This window comes from Cryptotermes secundus, unplaced genomic scaffold (genome assembly GCF_002891405.2).
Source record: "Cryptotermes secundus unplaced genomic scaffold, Csec_1.0 scaffold671, whole genome shotgun sequence".
In the NCBI taxonomy this organism is placed as follows: domain Eukaryota; kingdom Metazoa; phylum Arthropoda; class Insecta; order Blattodea; family Kalotermitidae; genus Cryptotermes; species Cryptotermes secundus.
In genome coordinates this window covers 55,404-73,729 of record NW_019724595.1, presented here as the reverse complement: position 1 = coordinate 73,729, position 18,326 = coordinate 55,404, and the positions used below count along the sequence as shown (strand labels likewise).

General features: G+C 40.5%; 1 protein-coding gene across 4 annotated transcripts in view; it reads left to right on the top strand.

The window, feature by feature from the left end:
• Nucleotides 1–18,326, top strand: part of LOC111862394 — a 267,967-nt gene that overhangs the window by 228,691 nt on the left and 20,950 nt on the right. For all 4 annotated transcript variants that reach the window (XR_004512792.1, XM_023847749.2, XM_033750638.1 and 1 more), the window contains exon 4: nucleotides 16,625–16,723. Coding sequence is in view for 3 of the 4 variants with exons in the window: in XM_023847749.2 (XP_023703517.1) it covers nucleotides 16,625–16,723 (99 nt within the window). In the remaining variant the exon portion in view is untranslated. The remainder of the gene's footprint in view (nucleotides 1–16,624; nucleotides 16,724–18,326) is intronic.

The following is an 18,326-nucleotide window of genomic DNA, read 5'->3' as shown; positions in this document are numbered from 1 at the left end:
TGAGTTTGCGATCTGCTAGTCATTGCTGTATTTCGTTACTGAGGTCAACATAAAACATTAACATAATCCTTCAAGTAAAATCGGGTGTGGACCCGTACCAAGCTAGTACCAAGCAAGTTGATTCAGCCGGTAACGCTGCTGACTTGTGTCCGGGAGGTTCCCTGTTCGAATCTAGTACTAATCAAGTTGATTCAGCCGGTAACGCTGCTGACTTGTGTCCGGGAGGTTCCCTGTTCGAATCTAGTACTAATCAAGTTGATTCAGCCGGTAACGCTGCTGACTTGTGTCCGGGAGGTTCCCTGTTCGAATCTAGTACTAATCAAGTTGATTCAGCCGGTAACGCTGCTGACTTGTGTCCGGGAGGTTCCCTGTTCGAATCTAGTACTAATCAAGTTGATTCAGCCGGTAACGCTGCTGACTTGTGTCCGGGAGGTTCCCTGTTCGAATCTAGTACTAATCAAGTTGATTCAGCCGGTAACGCTGCTGACTTGTGTCCGGGAGGTTCCCTGTTCGAATCTAGTACTAATCAAGTTGATTCAGCCGGTAACGCTGCTGACTTGTGTCCGGGAGGTTCCCTGTTCGAATCTAGTACTAATCAAGTTGATTCAGCCGGTAACGCTGCTGACTTGTGTCCGGGAGGTTCCCTGTTCGAATCTAGTACTAATCAAGTTGATTCAGCCGGTAACGCTGCTGACTTGTGTCCGGGAGGTTCCCTGTTCGAATCTAGTACTAATCAAGTTGACTAAGCCGGTAACGCTGCTGACTTGTGTTTGGGAGGTTCCCTGTTCGAATCTAGTGCTAATCAAGTTGACAGCCGTAACGGTGCTGACTTGTGTTCGGGAGGTTCCCTCTTCGAATCTCTGCCGGGACACACATTGTTCTGACTGACTTGTGTGGGTTTACTCAGCTCCTTCAGGGAAGTTCCCGGTTAGAATTTCAAAATCTGCTACGACCTCCTCACATCCATTGCAGTTCATTATTCTCTGGCATCCAGTTCTTCGACGCTGTATAGTCTTGAGTTACTCACAGCATAATTAATTAAACTACAGACTACCTAAATCAGTATTCATTGGTGAGATTCAAGAAGCGATCACGTCCCGGCTTCTCATCGCGGAGACTCGGGTTCAGTTCACAGCAATATCTTGTGAGATTCGTAATGGCTGGAATGACACTGGAGGACGTTCGTTCCCCGAGTTTCTTCAATTTTCTCCTGTCAGTAATGGTTCCGCCATTGCTCTGTCCTGGCCCCGGCAACCGGAATTGTCTGATTGTGGGTAGCGTGGAAGGTCAATATAGCACTTCAGCAGTAGAGCAACTGTGTAGATTTGGCAGCCAGGGTTTTGTTCCCAACAGCCTTAGAGATTTTCTCTCCTCCATGATGTCGAGACGGGCCTAAGGACCCACGCCGCTTCCTGTTTCCCCAGCGTGAAGCTACAAGGCTGTGTGTACTACCTCCACGCTCATTGTACGCTGTCATGGTGAACTTATTTACTGCAGATCCTAGTGCCGGAGGCCGGCTAACATACCGCAACATTTTCGTTATTTTCATGAACCCCCCCCAGGCGATACTTGGATAAAGCCTGTATATATCTGTGCCGTTACGGAACCGGGATAGCGTAGTCGGTATAGCGACTGTGTACGGGCTGAACGGCCGAGTGGCCGGAGTTCGAGCCCCGGTGCTATGAAGAATTTTCTCTTTTCCACATCGTCCAGACCGGCTGTGGGGCCCACCTAGCCTCCTATCCAATGGATGCCGGTTTTTTTTTCCTGAGGTTAAAGCGGCAGGGGAATGAAGCTGACCACTCACCTCTAGATGCTGCATATATGGGTCTATACATTCACTCCCCCGTACGCCTTCATGGCGTAGTACTTAAAGCACAGGGACAACTTTTCTTTTCTGTACGAAACAGAGGGGTAAGTCAGTACACGCTACTTTTCGGGAGCAGGATAAACAACTTTGGATGTTTACCCAGCAATGTACTTAACTCAGTATTCAATTTTGTAACTGAATGAAGAGTGTTGTTCTTGGAGGCATGCCTTGATTTTTAATTTGAGAATAGAGCGCTTATGAGAAATTTTGACTGAAGAGGGATGGAGTGACTGGAGGTTGCAGAAAACTGCATAATGAGAAGCTTCGTAACTTGAACTCTTCGTCAAGTATAATTAGAATGACCAAGTCAAGGAGAATGAGATGGGCAGGGCATGTGGCATGCATGGTGAGAAGAGGAATGCTTATAGGATTTTGGTGAGAAAGCCACAAGATGATGCAGACTTAGGTGGGTGGATAATATTAAAATGGATCTCAGATAAGATGGGGTACGGATTGGATTGATCTCGCTTGGGATAGGGACAAGCAGGCTCTTGTGTACACGTAATGAACCTTCGGGTTCCATAAAATGTTGGGAAATTGTCGACTAGCTGAGCGACTAACGGCTTCTCAAGAGGATTCAGTTCCACGGAGTTAGTTTATAAGAAAAATTTTGTGATGCACTTAACTCACTCTGGCCTTTTTCACTTAAGCCCCTTTTACATGATGCCATAGACGTGTAGTCGCTCCCATCAACGATGGAAGTTGTTCAGTAGACGTACAAAAGGCTTATTCTTGAAAAATGTCCTTCACGAACTACCCCTCCCTAACGAATCTGTTTAGTTGCTTTTGTTCTTTTTCTCACGTTGACTCAATTACTGCTACACAATAGTGAGTGTTGTGACTGGCAAAGGAAAACGCTATGTAAAGCAAGACAATTGTGTAAGCTTGCATTCAAATTCTACGCGAGTGTTTCATGAATACATATCATTACATAACATTTCTACATTAATATAATGAGCAGTGCAAGCTTGCGTAGTAGTTACGCGTTTTTAATTAAAAAAATACCGGAAGAGTGAATATGTTATATGGATGGCAGTTTATATCGATAAATCGATGTGGTGTGAATCGAGAAAATATATCCGACATCGATACAGACTGAAGAAGTGATGGAAAACAGGATCTCTATCGATTTAATAGAAATTTGGGAAGCCCCTTCAGTTGGAGATTGGGAAGAAAAGGAATGAAGAAACGGTGCCAAATCCCAGAAGACTGCTTTCTTCATAGTCACCGCCGTGAAAGCCTCAAATCTTACAAGAAAAGGAATGTTCACATATTTGTAGTGCAAATAAAATAAGTATACTATGTTTAAGTCGGATTTATTTTATTTAATCTATTTCGGTGTTTCAGTTTGAAGCAAACTTGCATTGTAATATATCTGTTATACTATACATTAAAATTGTTACTGCACTGCGTGAGATTATGAGAGCACAGACACTGGTTGCAGGTAATACTATTTCTGTCAATAGGTGGATCAGTCAACATTAATCTCTATATCGTCAGCTGTCCTCGTTTTCGTGAAAAGATGACTGTTTAAAAAAGCTTAAAATATTCAGGCATATTTTGCATTTTTTAGATTTTTGATGTTATAATTGAATTTTGAGCACCCAAAACGTAACCTCAGATAATACAAATAAAGGCAATATACAATATTTAAAATTGAGTTTTGGCAATTTAGAAACCGGAAACCAATAAACCGATTTTCGTTATCTGTAAGAACGAACAAGATATCGATTAGGAATATCAATTGATATCCATAACCATTCTGGATAGATTAAACGGTAGGAATAAAGGCAATGTGATGCTTATGCATCCAGGCTGTGTCTGGCAGAGGAAGCGAAATGGTTAAGACAGAAGTAACGTTGTCTCTGTGCTCAATTACTTAACATTTAGCGAAGGCTCAAGCGTGAGTGGTGACATAGCTCCACATATTCTTAATCTCGGCGCTACGTGGAGGCTGTTGAGAAGAGACATTCTCTTCCCCTGCCGAGAATCGAACAACAATTTACTTATCCTGGCTCCTGATGAAAAAGAAAATCTGATTTATTTCGTTCTAATTTGAGGAATAATATTTTGGTTATGTGCATGAATATTTGCTTTGTGATAAAAGCTATCCATGTAGCAGGCCGTGGAGGCCAGTAGAAATGTGAAACGTCGAGGTTCCCACATTTTCTAGACACTCGGCTCACAGATGGACATGAGGTTGTGAGCCTTACGCGCCGGCCGCCATTTACCCACAGGAAGATTCCTGGTGCTCGTTTCTCTTAGAGGCCGAGTCGACTCCAGGGCCATAGTGCGGCTGGAAGGATTAAGTCAATTTAAAATTCCGATTGACCTCATCGGCAGTCGAACCCGCGATCTTCCGGCATATAACATAGTGCCTCAACGAACAGCGTTATCTCTTGCTCCATCTTGCTTTGTGATAGGCTTTCTAATTACAATTGGCCATCATCTGAACATAATATCTACTCACGTCATTTTTTGTGCAGGCAAACTTACAGAAGAAAAGTCTTGTGTAAGTTTGTTTGGCATTTCACCGGCGTATGAATGCTGGAAGTTTTGTTGAAAATAGAATCTATCAACTTAATTAGCAGGTGCAGCATTCAAGGTACAACTTCTTGTCGTGTTCGTAGATTGTTGGCAGGCTACGTTGTCACATTTATGTTTTATAAATTTCACGACATGTTTCGACCTTATATGATCATATTCAGGTAGATACTTTTACGTATTTGCTGCACTGTATTACTTTTTCTACTTCATTCTTCTAAACCTTGGTTAGAACTAGTTCCAGTTACGTAAACGTATCTACCTGGTGATGACGTCATGAGGTCTGAACTTGCAGAAGTAACATCTATAGAAAAATTAGGATCGCAGCACACCAGCGGTCTACGAGAACGACAGGAAGTTGCGTTTTCAGGACTGACCCAACAAACGAAGTTGTTAACCAGTGCAACAGGACGTCGAAATGCAATATTAGAATCTAGCAACTTTCTGTAAATGATAATATAACGGTCTACGTCACTAACTGACGATGACGCACTCTCGTTCCCATAGCAGATGGAGTATATCATTCAGTGCTGTATAATCTAATAACTTTCTGGTGATGATGTAACGGTCTACGTCACTAACTGACGATGACGCACTCTCGTTCCCATAGCAGATGGAGTATATCATTCAGTGCTGTATAATCTAATAACTTTCTGGTGATGATGTAACGGTCTACGTCACTAACTGACAATGACGCACCCTCGTTCCCATAGGATCATTCCATGTGAAGTCATCCAGAGAGGTCGCTCACCATTTTTAAAAAAATTCATATTTTGTACACTTATTTCTACTCATTTTCACACTTCAAAAATATATAAAAAAAATTGAAATCCGCTTGGTTCTCCCGGTACAGCCGTTTTTATAATGCGAAAAACCGCGTTTTCGACTGAAATGGAGGTTTGCGTTGTCTCCCATATCTCGATAACTATTGAAGCTAGAGACTCCAATAAGAAGCCAATTTGTTCCTCATGATATGGACTACCAATCATATCATTGCAAGTTTTTACTCAACTCACTTCCTCTAGGTGTAATTAAGCTTGAAACTTACCTATCGATTTAAGGAAAACCGCTATTTTTCACCTTCTGAAACCAGTGAGAAGGGGGAAAGTATCAGATCTGTGGTTTCTACCCTTTGTTGTTAAGTGCATGAGGAATATAATCACGTAGTTTTGAACCACGTACATATTTTCCAAAATTTTCCAGGAGCTTCCAAACTTTGCTGTGGGCCCCAAATCGACCATTTTTAACATCTCATATCCTGTGAAGAAGCTCCGAAAATTATGAAACTCATAGCAAATAATGTTCTATTCTAGAGTAACATGGAATTAAAATTATAACTTTGATATTCAACTAATAGCGAAGTTCTTATAATGCGAAAAAACGCGTTTTCACCTGAAATGGAGGTTTGCGTTATCTCCCATTTCTCTATAACTATTGAACAAATTGGCTTCTTATTGGAGTCTCTAGCTTCAATAGTTGTCGAGATATGGGAGATAACGCAAACCTCCATTTGAGCCGAAAACGCGTTTTTTTCTGCATATAAAAACGGCTGTACCGGGAGAACCGAGCGGATTACAGTTTTTTTAAAAAATACGTATTTTTGAAGTGTGAAAATATGTAGAAATAAGTGCACAAAATATGATTTTTTTAAAAAAATGGTGAGCGACCTCTCTGGATGATTTCACATGGAATGACCCCATAACAGGTAGAGTATATCATTCAGTGCGGTATAAACTAGTAACTTTCTGGTGATGACGTAACGGTCTACGTCACTAACTGACGATGACGCGCCCTCGTTCTCCTAACAGGTAGAGCAGGCATGTCAAACTCAACTTGTACAGAGGGCCACCTCAGCCCTATAAATAATAGTCCAGGGCCGCACTTCAAAGTAGAAATATATATTAGATTTTGATACTCGTAGTTGATAATTTAATGTTTAATTATAACCTTTATACGTTCATCACAATGTAACATCAGCACCTGTCGCTGTGTGAAAATTAACTAAATGACAATGTACAAGAGACTACCGGTCCAGTAGGAAGGTGTATCTTATCTCAATGGTCATAAAAGTGAAAGTTTGCTAGCAGCCCATTAAACAATGGCTGGGGGTTGCAGGCTAGTTTTGAAGGTAGAAATGCCTTGCACTTGTCTGTCAGTTGCCACCCTCCTTGCATTTTTACTACGCCTCCAAAAGTGATTCTTGGAAATACTTGGGGTGGTGAGGCTGTGTGGGTTTTAGTGCATTAACCTTCTGAAATACAATAGTTTGTTCTTCACGAACTTTACAAACCGTTAGTTGGACAAACCCTTCTGCAATTCTCAGAATACTTTTCCTGCAGCCTGCTAATTTATGTCTGCGTGAGACTTCTTGTCTTCTGGTCTGCTGGAAAATTGTCTTTACAAAAAATATTTCTACTAAAATTTTAATATTGATTTTAATATCAATTAGCTCTAAAAGTTGAGGGGCCGCACTTTGTGGCTACGAGGGCCGCATGTTTGACACGGCTGAGGTAGAGTATATCATTCAGTGTAACTTTCTGGTGATGACGTAACTGTCTACGTCACTAACTGACGGTGACGCACCCTCGTTACCATAACAGACGATGTATAAGCATGAGCAGCAGTACAGATCCTTGGTGATAAGGGCTCAGATCCCCCCAGACAGAAAGGTTTCCCCAGGAGAAGGCAGGAACATGGCCTGACTGTCTAATAATTTGTCCATTGTGGAGTGAACAAAGACGTGGTACTACAACAGCCCACCTGTCTGCTGCTTCATCTAGTGGGCCTGATTGAATTTTACGAGCCAGTGCTGTTACGCTTAGCTCCCTCTGCCCAAATGTAGTTTTGAAATAGATACTTAATTGATCTTGTAGACAAGTATCCGGGACTGAAGAAACATTGTAGGACTCTGTAGATTTATTTTGCTGGACAGAACATGACTTCAGTAGAGAGGCTCGATATGTCGGACTTGAGAACCGTACCCTGAGCCCTTTGAGCGAATTCATTCAGCTGTATCGCAGTAATTCGTGTTTGTGGAAGATCAAAAGTAAAGAGTACGCTGATAAACACAGAATAATCTTGCTTATGAACAGTTACGAGTTAAGTTATCGGAAATTGATCCCGAAGCAACAAAGGAAGCAGTGGGAAACAATAAATTCACTACGAAATTGTTTTCGGAAAGATCTCAAGATAGTGAAGGATTCTCAGAAGGCTGGCAATGGAACAGTTTATGGTACTACGATGACCTTTCTTTTTAACGGATCAAGAACTTCCCAGACAGAGAGCCAGCAATTTGGATTGCATTGCACTATGTGGCGCTACCAGATGAAGGTGTAAATAAATCTCATTGTCCATCCTTAAATAATTGTACCAATCACCCGGTTCTAGAGTTAAATCTTTCAATAAATTTATATGCCAGTGGTTATATCGCTTAAGTAACCAAGCCTTTGCCCATTTTGACCTGGTCCTCTTCTTTTTAGTTTTTGATCTCAAAGCTAACGCTAGAGCGGTGTAAATTAAAAGGGTCTCCAACATGTTGCTCCGTGCAGGATCCGCCAAAACTGAGCACAAGACAGAACAAAACGGAATGTGTTTGCTCTCTTCAGCGTTCCGTCTTACCTGACGTCTTACAACTGCGCAGGCAAAACGGACGGGCCCTTTAGGTTGTGGACGGGATTCGTTTGGCTCAGGATAGTAGCGAACTCTTGTTGTTAAGAAGGTAATACATGAAGAAAGCAGTCTTCTGGGATTTGGCACCGTGTATACGTGGCTTTTACCGGTTCTCACGGTCTCTTCGCTTGCAGATTTCTTATATTTTTTCTTCTACCCTGAAGATGGAGGCGATACGTTCCTCCGAAACGTCGGTTAACACCACATATACACGGTGCCAAATCCCAGAAGACTGCTTTCTTCATAGTCACCGCCGTGAAAGCCTCAAATCTTACAAGGTAATACATATTTGGGTTCTATGAAATGCGGAGAATTTCATGCCAAACTTACGGACTATCCGCTCTTCAAAAAGGTTGGTTAACAGAAACAGAGATGTTCTTTCCTCATAAGTATATCATTTGCCATAGGACATTTGTGGGAAAGCCAGAAGGAAAGAGACCTTTAGGAAGACCAAGACGTAAGCGAGCGGAAAATATTAAAATGGATCTTACGTAGATATGGATTGAATCGATCAGGCTTAGGATAGGGATCAGTGGAAGCCTCTTGTGATTACGGTAATGGAGTCCTGAAAATGAAAATACATTCAGAACCGACTCGTAGCAAGCATTCCCCAAGTTTAATCTACTCGTAAGTTCTTCTTGAGCATAAAAAATGGTAAAAAAAAAGGCAAAGCTGTCACTGTAACAGGCCGTGAAGGTCCACAAGGGTGTGAGACGTCGAGGCTCTCACATTTTCTCTAGATAATCGGCTCACAGATGGCGGTGAGTTTGTCAGCCTTACGCGCCAGTCACCCTTTACCCCCCCCCCCCAGGGAAATTCCTGGTACTCATTTCTGCTAGAGGCTGATTCGATCCCAGGGCCATAGTGCGGCTGGAAGGATTAGGTCAATTGAAAAATCCAATGACCCACGACCTTCCGGTTTGCAGCATAGTGTCTCAACTAACTACACTGCCGCGTGCCCCTCTTCTTGAGTGTAATTTTCTTATTTGTAAAGCATATTATTGGACCCAAATTTGTGAATTTTTCCACATTTTGCAGAATATGTGCCTCAGTGAACCATACAACAATCGGAAGACTTTATGTGTTTGTTTATTGAAGAGAATTAAAATTATCAAAGCTGAACAGGATTTTAAGTCCTCACAGCGGCGGTTATGAAGAGTTCTGTCTTCTAACATACGTTAGACGTTAGACATATGTATAACGCCATGCTGTCCGTTGAAAGTCAACCGACGTTTCGGAAGAATAAGCGAAGCAAGAAACCAGTTAGGAACCATGCGGCAAGCAGAGGTTTTAATGGACTACACTGTGTTATATCCTTATGTGCTAGAAGATAGATCTTACGCTATTTTAAACCGTTGTTTCCATTGATTTAAATGGATTGGTCGGTATAAGCACAGTAAATGTTTACGATTGTCCATATACTAATAAAACAAAATCAGTATTTACTAAATTTGACTCGATCTAAATTTTAGTAGTTCCATTTTTTTTTCACACCACATGTGCTCACTGAATGATGGTGAGACATGAACTGAAATTGGGGAGCCACAAGAAGCGTCTTTCTCATTATGACTACGCCTTCCTCAGATTCTATAGATTGCCTTCTTCAGAATTGTTGTCACGTACCACCGCCGACCTTTATCTTTGCTTCGAAAGGTCTTGACTGTAGATGGAGGAAGTGAGGAGGATGCGAACCCGAACATTTATCTTTGACACCGCGCGTAACTTGGGAGCAATATGTTTTATGGACTAGGGGCCCAACCATCTCAGAGAACGAAAATGGGTGTTGAACTCCCAGAGCATTTCCTCCCGTCTCGAAACCTGACGATCGCAGTCGCAGTGACGACACAGAGTGACAGAGTGTCCAGGCGTTAAGGTTCTGTATTCCCTTATCAACATGAAGATGAAAATGTCCCTCGATGAAGGCACAATTTTCACTGAAAACGCGATTATGGGAAACACGAACTGTATATCGGTCGAATTTTTATTAAGGGATATTTTCGTCGCTGTTTTCTTTGGGGGTTCGTGTATTTAAGTCCGTAGCGTGAATTTCGGGTCATTGTGTATACTGTGATCTAAGCAACCCTTGGCCCACCCGTCTTCTCAGTGTGACTCGAGGAATAATTCCACGAACAAGAAACAGAATGCATTAACATTTACAAACGACTCAAATGATATTCCTGTATATGTAAAATTGAACGCCTCTGTGCTCTAGTGGTCAGAGTTTCTGGCTACAGATCCAGAGGTCCGGGTTCGATTCCCTGGGCTACCAATTTTTCTGAGAAGTAGTGGGTCTGGAACGGAGTCCACTCAGCTTCGTAAGGATAATTGTGGAGCTATTTCAAGGGAATAGCGGCTCCGGTCTGGAAAACCGAAATTAACGGCCGTGGGGATTCGTTGCGCTGACTACGCGACACCCTCTCTATTCGCTGAAGTTGACACTAACTTCGCTGACAAGGGGCGGTCGCTCGGTCGGTATACTTCGCTTGCGGACTGAAACCACGGAGTTTTCTTTTGTCTGTAAAATTACGATGTAAAACATGTAGGTACGTCGTGGGAATATTTATTGTCGTGTATTTTATCTTTGTACTAATTCAGATAGTTTTGGTTCTTTAGTAAAATATAATATAAAATTTATTCAGTGAAGTGTATATTTTTATCAGGGATGGAGTTTCGAAGTTCCTTTAATTGTCCTCTCGTGCCAGAAATTTTGGTTGTCCCGAGATAGCGCTTCTTTCACGTCCAAATGGTCGTTTTCATCCTAGGTCTGAGTAGTCTGATTTCACCTATTTCATTTTTTATTCTCAAGAACAGGGTAATTTTATCATTGCCAATTTTTCTCGTCCCTTCAAACGAATAACTTAGCTTTAAAAATGTGAAATTAGATCGTATTGATGCTACACCCCTAACTTCATGGTAAAAATAATGAAACCAAGCAGTTCATCTTCCGTTGTGCAGCTCGGTATTCCCTTGTCAACAAACACTTAGTCCAGGGTTTCCCAAAATTATTTGTACCACGAACCACTTACTGCGTGAATTTTCTCTGATGGACCACCCAAATATGGAGCGAAATATTTTGAAGTTTTGAATGAAATGAGAGTGAAATATAGCCAGACTTTACACGCCAATGATTTTTAAAATTACACGAAGATCTTGCCGTGCAAATTACATATTTGCGGATGAATAAAGAATATAAGTTCACACGCATTCATTGGTTTGGATTGAAGTCGCTTTGACCTTGAAGATGGAGGCGGACAACTTGAAATTTTTTCGCGGATCACTGGTGGTCCGTTGACCATCAGTTTCGGAGGCTGTGCCGTAGACTTTTGCTCTGAACCATAGGGACCATCCACTCCCACATACGTCTTCATGGCGTAGTGCTTAATTCGTTGAGCACAAGGACAGCTTTACATTTTACCTTTTACCATAAGGACTTTAATGTGTATTTTTTTTAAGCAAGTGCTCATGTCTTTGGATTGTTTATGAAATAGCAGGTTAATGACAGACCACTAGGAAGACCTAGACGTAGATGGGAAGATAATATTAAAATTGATCTCGAAGGAATAGGAAGTTGTGGACTGAATTTATCTAAGTCTGGATAGGGGCCAGAGACAACCTGTTGTGAACGCGGTAATGAACCTTCTGGTTCCATAAAATTCTAATAATTTCTTCAGTAGCTGAGCAAGTATTAGCTATTCAAAAAGAACTCAGGTCCATGGAGATAGGGCGTTAATGGATTATATGCTGTTTAGTAACCCTTCTATAACATCCATGAAATAATTTCGCTTTGAGTCCTTTTTTAAAATTGCAGAACATCTTTGATCACGCCTATAAAATTTCGTTTTGTGAACTCTGCCTTTTCTTATCTACGCGTAGTACTTACGATGAGAATGGTGGAGCTATACTTACACTCCTCAGTGCGTTTTCTTGGCGTGGTGCTTAATTAATTAAGCCCAGGAATAACTTTACCTTTTTACCCACGACTAAATGAACTTGTTCGGCCTGCAAGATCTCAACCTTGTGAAATCCGGATTCAAGAGGTAGGAGAAGGGAGGGGCTGCCTTGATCCAATTTCCGCTGTTGACGTCTTTAAAGTGCCTGTGGTATGGCACGTATTGAGATTGCATGACTTGAGAACTACCACTAATCCTGTATGCGGCACGAAGACGCGATCTTGTAAGAGTTCTTCCGCTGGCATTGCAGTAGCAGGAAGTAGCTGTTGTAAGCGGATCTAGGACTGTCCTGCCGGCGAAATGAGACAAGCAAGGTCATCGCTGTCCTTTCCCTCGTTTTTTTTCCATTGCTTTTTCTATTTTCCTGTCTTCGGACGTACGAACACGAAGAAATGATTCTTCCGGCAGCGCAATGAACCACCGTCCTCACACTACCGTTCGGATGTGTTTGAGATGGGACTGCATTCGTGCTGTTACTCTCATTAACTCACTGCCCTCGTTCTATTCATTCCCCCCTTCAGATGCACTCTGAAGCAGTGACAAAACAACGCATCTCCATGCCCAGAGACCTTCTTGAGAACCATAGTAGTTGGTGAGTTGGTCAGAAGATTCCCGCTTCTTACGGCATGCGAGGGTTCATTACCGTGTTAACAGAGCGCACCACCGAGCGTCGCGGTCGAGTGACTCGTGTAATATTTATATAAAATAGATATGTAAGAAAAGTAAAAGAAGTAAATGTACTGATTATTTACAGTATATTCACAGATTTAAGTCAAGATATATATTAACAATCACTGGGTAACCGCTATTATAGAATAAGATGTTTATAAGAATGTGCTAACGAAGGCCGGATGGGCATTGCCTAGGCCTTTTTTGTATTTATAATATTTTTTTCTACAATTAAAAAAGTTCCTTGATTCGAATCTCGGCGCAGAGACCGGTTATTCATACTGTTTTTTTCTTTCCCAGTTTTCCTCAGATTCTGAAGGCAAATGCCGAAGCTACATCCGAAATAAGGTCGCGACCGTTTCCTACCACATCCTTGCCACTTCATTATTCACTAACCATCCTGTCATTTGGCGCTATATGTAATAGGCATTATTTCAAGCTTCGGTAAATAAAATGCAGATAAGTAAAGTAAGAAGTAATTGAAAGGAGCAACCTCCTACTGAATGGGTACCGGAGTAAAGCGGACGGGGGCTGAAGCTGACCACTCACCTCCAACTAGTGCCAAGGTCAAGAAAATTAACCTATACATCTACTCCCCCATACACCTTCATGGCCTAGTTAAGCACAGGGACAAATTTACCTTAATAAGTAATTGAATAAGCCTATCCTGGGGCAAATCAGACCTGTCCTCACCCTAAGCCACTAATTTGTAAGATCCATTTCGGTTCTTGTTCCGTATGCCAGAAACAAATCTACACAGAGCCCCCTACAGTGTTTTCTTATGTCCAATTTACTGTCACAACTAAATTACCTGCGACATGCCTAAGGGTTCCATGTCATGCAGAACTGATTCTCTGTTGACTTTCTAACTTGTGGATTTGAGTACTTACAGGCTGTCTGATACAGTAAAGAACTGATTGAATAAGAGACACAGTGACCGATGACAGTTACACTAACTGATCTACTCGTGGACTGACTTGCACCAACTTTCTGATTAACTGATATGTTGACTGACAGACTAAGGCACCAATTGAATGAGGTGCTGACTTGCAAGCCGAGTGACTAATGATTCTGTACGAATATTTTGGTGAGTTTCTAAACTAAAATTCAAAATCCATATAGGCCTGTTTGTTTTGTCATGTCTGTCTGAGCACCTAAATTACATGGCCACTCACATGCACTGTGGTTGGCCTACACAGAAGATGTTACAAAGCCATTTTGATTTTTCATTATGTCAGTTAATTTTCAGGTCATAAATAAACATCTGCATTTTTTTAAACCGTTGACAGTTTTTGACAAAACTCAGTATGTGACAGTTGTGTTAGTCCTATGTGTAGGCTACATTGACTTTAATTCATATTCAGGGAAATTTTACTTAAAGCCAGAATTCAAATTTTATATTCTGTTATTGAATCTTTCCGCTCTTTTCGGTGAAAGTTAATATGTATATTAGTGTGGAACTATACACCTAGTCTCCCATATGCCTTCATGGCATAGTACTTAATTAAGTACAGAGAACACTTACCTTATGTATATTACTATGCGTAAATGTAAGCCCAGCTCTGGGACCCACCCAACCTCCTGCACAAATGATACCTGTGGCTGTTTCCCCTCCATTATAATGCTGAGGTTGAAAATGGTGGATTTGTACATCCACTCTCTAATTCATCTTCATGGTGTGATCCTTAATTAATTAAGTACAGGGATAACTTTACTTTTTACTTTATATGAAATAATGCAGAACAAAGACTTTCCACATCACCCTCTGTAAACTGTCAATACCTCAATACAGAGAAAAGGAGCAGGAAACAAAACTGGATAATATTTCATTCCTCAAAACTGCCTTACTATTGGCTAAAAACAGGTAATAATAACAGGGTCAGAATGTTACAAACATTGCAACAATCTTTGCAGTACAATGTTTGTTTGAATTATGCGAGATGGTGAAGAAATGTAACATACAGAAATCAAGTACAAAAACAAGGAACAAGGAAATATGTGATTTGATTCTTCAGCTCCTGCTGTATTCAATCACAATTTTGCGGTGATCAGCTGTATTAATGTGGAGTTAGATATGGTGTGCCATCATCAGGGATTGCTGTGGTGAGCATGGAGGCTGCATGTTGTATTTTTAGAGAGAGAGAGGAAGATGGAGATAGGGTGTAACAAAGAACAGTAGAAAGGCAAGTTAAGTGGGGGAGGAGAGGGGAGAGACCCTATTAGGGGGAATAAAGAGCATCATTTTAATAGAAAGTTCCAGAGCTTCACCTGCTTGTCCTTCTCATATGGTTATTATGAAGCCCTTAGAATGGTTATAAACTGTGGCTTGAAACAAGAACTGTATAATTTTAATTTTCTGAATTAATGGTGAATTGCATAATTTGTGAAGGTGTCTGCAAAATAAACGTGAATAGCTGGGGAATGACTTGCAGCTGCAACATTCAGCACACAACCCTCTGATGATGGAGGTGGAGACAGTCTCTGAAACATCAGACACTGGGTTAATGTTCACACACACATGATCATCTGAGAAGACTGCATTGCATGTCAAGGAAAGTAACCAAAAAGAGTGGAAAGAAAGAAATAAGTGATAAGGCAGTTGAACAAGTCATTACTTTCAAATGTCTTGGATACAGCAACAACCTCAAAAGCTCTTTTTTAATGCAAAATTAAGTAACTTTTTAGTACATATACAGTACAGTCATAGAATGTTCTATGGGAAGGCAGTAAAAGAATGGTTTTTTTAAGTTTTATAAAGTAAATGGCTGTAACACACTTCATTATGTGGATGTAAGCAGTTCCAGTGCTCAGCACTGATTATTACTAGACCAGTTTAAGAGTCTGTCAGATTGTGTGAATTTGGGAGCAAATTTTCTTGTTTCTTGCAAAGAAGAAAAAAAATCCTGAACAGCTCTGATAATGTTATATTAATAATTCCCATGTTGAGTTTCTTTGCCTAATTCAAAATAAAGAAGTAAGTAAAAAAAAAGTAAAGCTATCCCTGTAACAGGCCATGAAGGCCCATAGGGTTGTGAGACATTATCTAGATGGTGGTGAGGTTGTCAGCCTTACGCGCCAGCCTTGCTTTACTCCCCAGGAAAATTATTTATTTAATTCCTGGTACTCATTTCTGTTAGAGGCTGAGTGAACCCCAGGGCCATACTGCGGCTGGAAGGATTAGATCAATTGATAAAAATCCAATGACCTCATCGGTATTTGAACCTGTGACCTTCCGACTTGTACCGCGTGCCCCAAAATAAATAAGTGCAAAAGACATATGTAAATTATATGTTTGTAATCTAACCTAACTACTTTTGTAACTTGATCTACCTGAACATAATCTATTTAATGTAATGTAGCTTAACTTTACATATCTTAACTTGTGAAAGAAAGTATATATATACACAGCCCTGCCATAGCTCAGGCAGTTAATTGTCAGCTGGGTTCAGTCCCACGTCAAGTTGTTTGGGATTTATGGTTGACAGTGGCACTAGGGCAGGTTTACTCTGAGTACTTCAGCTTACCCTGCTGATTCTCATTCCACCAAAATGCTTCTTACTTGTCTATCATCATGGGATGGTACAAAATGCCAATTAGTGACAGAGTAGCAAATGGACTCAGTTTTACCCCATCCCACAAAACTGAAAAAGAAAAAGTATGTGTGTGTATATATGTGCTTATAGTACAGAAGGGGTTAGTTACACTTAGAATTACTGTTTCTCTGGACTTTGTCCTCTAGTATTCTGAACAAAACAAAATGTTACGGGAACTGGATCCTGTAACCTATTCACCTGAGGGTGGAAACAGTTCCTGTGTCTGAATGTTGTGTTCTTCCATCTGTACCAGATGGCGAGCAAAGTCCAAAAGCCAAGCAATCCAGAAGTTTCTCTTTCTTTAATATGAACTGTGAACTTGTTTACAGGCTCTTCACCAATGTCTTGAGAGAACTGAGAAATCTCATGTGGACATAGTAGAGCAGTTGGAAAAGATGAAGGATGAGAATGATGACCTCAGATTCCAGGTTTGTGAATGTTTGAAATATTTAATGATTTTGAATATTGGATCTTTGAAAGATTATAATTTGTACTACTCACAATCCAAAATGTATAATTAGAGATGGACTAATTTATTCTGACAAATTTATTCCCATTTTGGAATCTTGCCATTTTCAGTGTCTGATATGATGGGTATGAATGTACTTAATTTACTTGCTACCTTTTCCTGATTGATTTTGTAGTTAGTAAAACGTATTTACAGTTCAGGGCATATTATTCTCCACCATGTAAGGTGATTATGACAGTGTGTGTGTGTATGCAGAATCTTAGGCCATTATGTTCAATTGTAGGAATTTCCCTCTCGGGGCATGCGGTAGCATAGTCAGTTGAGGCACTATGCTACAAGCCAGAAGGTTGTGGGTTCAAGTCCCGATGAGGTCATTGGATTTTTTCTATTGACCTAATCCTTCCAGCCACACTATGGTCCTGGGGTCGACTCAGCCTCTAACAGAAATGAGTACCAGGAATATTCTTGGAATATTCTTGGGGGTAACGGGCGGACAGCGCATAAGGCTGACAACCTTGCCGCTGTCTGTGAGCCGATTGTCTAGAAAATGTGGGAACATCAACATCTCGCAACCCTATGGACCTTCACGGCCTATTTGAGGGTACCTTTACTTTTACTTACATACGAATTTCTCTCATAATTGTATGGAATTAGGATAAAAAATCATATGTAATAAATCATTTGAAAACGTATCAGATTTTAAAGTTCTTATCTGGGAACAGAAAATAGAAACTATCACAATATTTATAATATATAACATTATCGTTTCTTTGTAGTGGTGTGAAATGTGATATCATTCTTTGAAGGAAGAATATAAATTACAAGTATATGATTACCAGGGCCCAGATTTTGATGACCTGAAAACATTTAAGAAATGACGTATAAAATTACTGAAAAAATCCAGAAAAATGATCTAAAATATGACCCAAAAATGTAATATGTCAGAATATCTACTAATTATTTTAAAATGTATTTTTAATCTTTATTAACACTGAACTAATGCTTACTCTTTTAAGTTTGTCCTCGTTTTCATGTTGAAAATTAAGCAATATTGATTGAATTTGAAGCTAAATGTTTCAAAATATTTTTTCTATCGTGTTAGAATGCTTATCAAATGTACACATGCGGTATGCATTCCAACATTTAAGTGCCACCTCATTCAGAGTTGCAATAGATGACGGTCAACATGCGGAGATTCTCGAAAGTGAGAGAGCGCGTATTGTCCGACAGCACATTCTTGTCCTTGGAGAAACTCCTTTCAACATCTGCAGACACAGCGTCCTTGAAGTGTACCAAATCACTAGCAATAAGTTCTTCTTCAGTACTGAAAGCGCTGAAGGACTCTCCTGACAGAATTCGAGAAATGCTGCATAATGTTTCATAACCTGAGTTTTTATCCAGAACACTTTTCATTTTTCTTCCATGATATGTATACAGTTGCCGTCTTGTAATGCACTCAGTTATAGTTCAATTATAATTCATTATAGTTGACAAATACGCACTTTTTAAATTCTTTTTTAAATAATTTTATAATGGCAAGCAATGAAATAGATTAGCGTAAT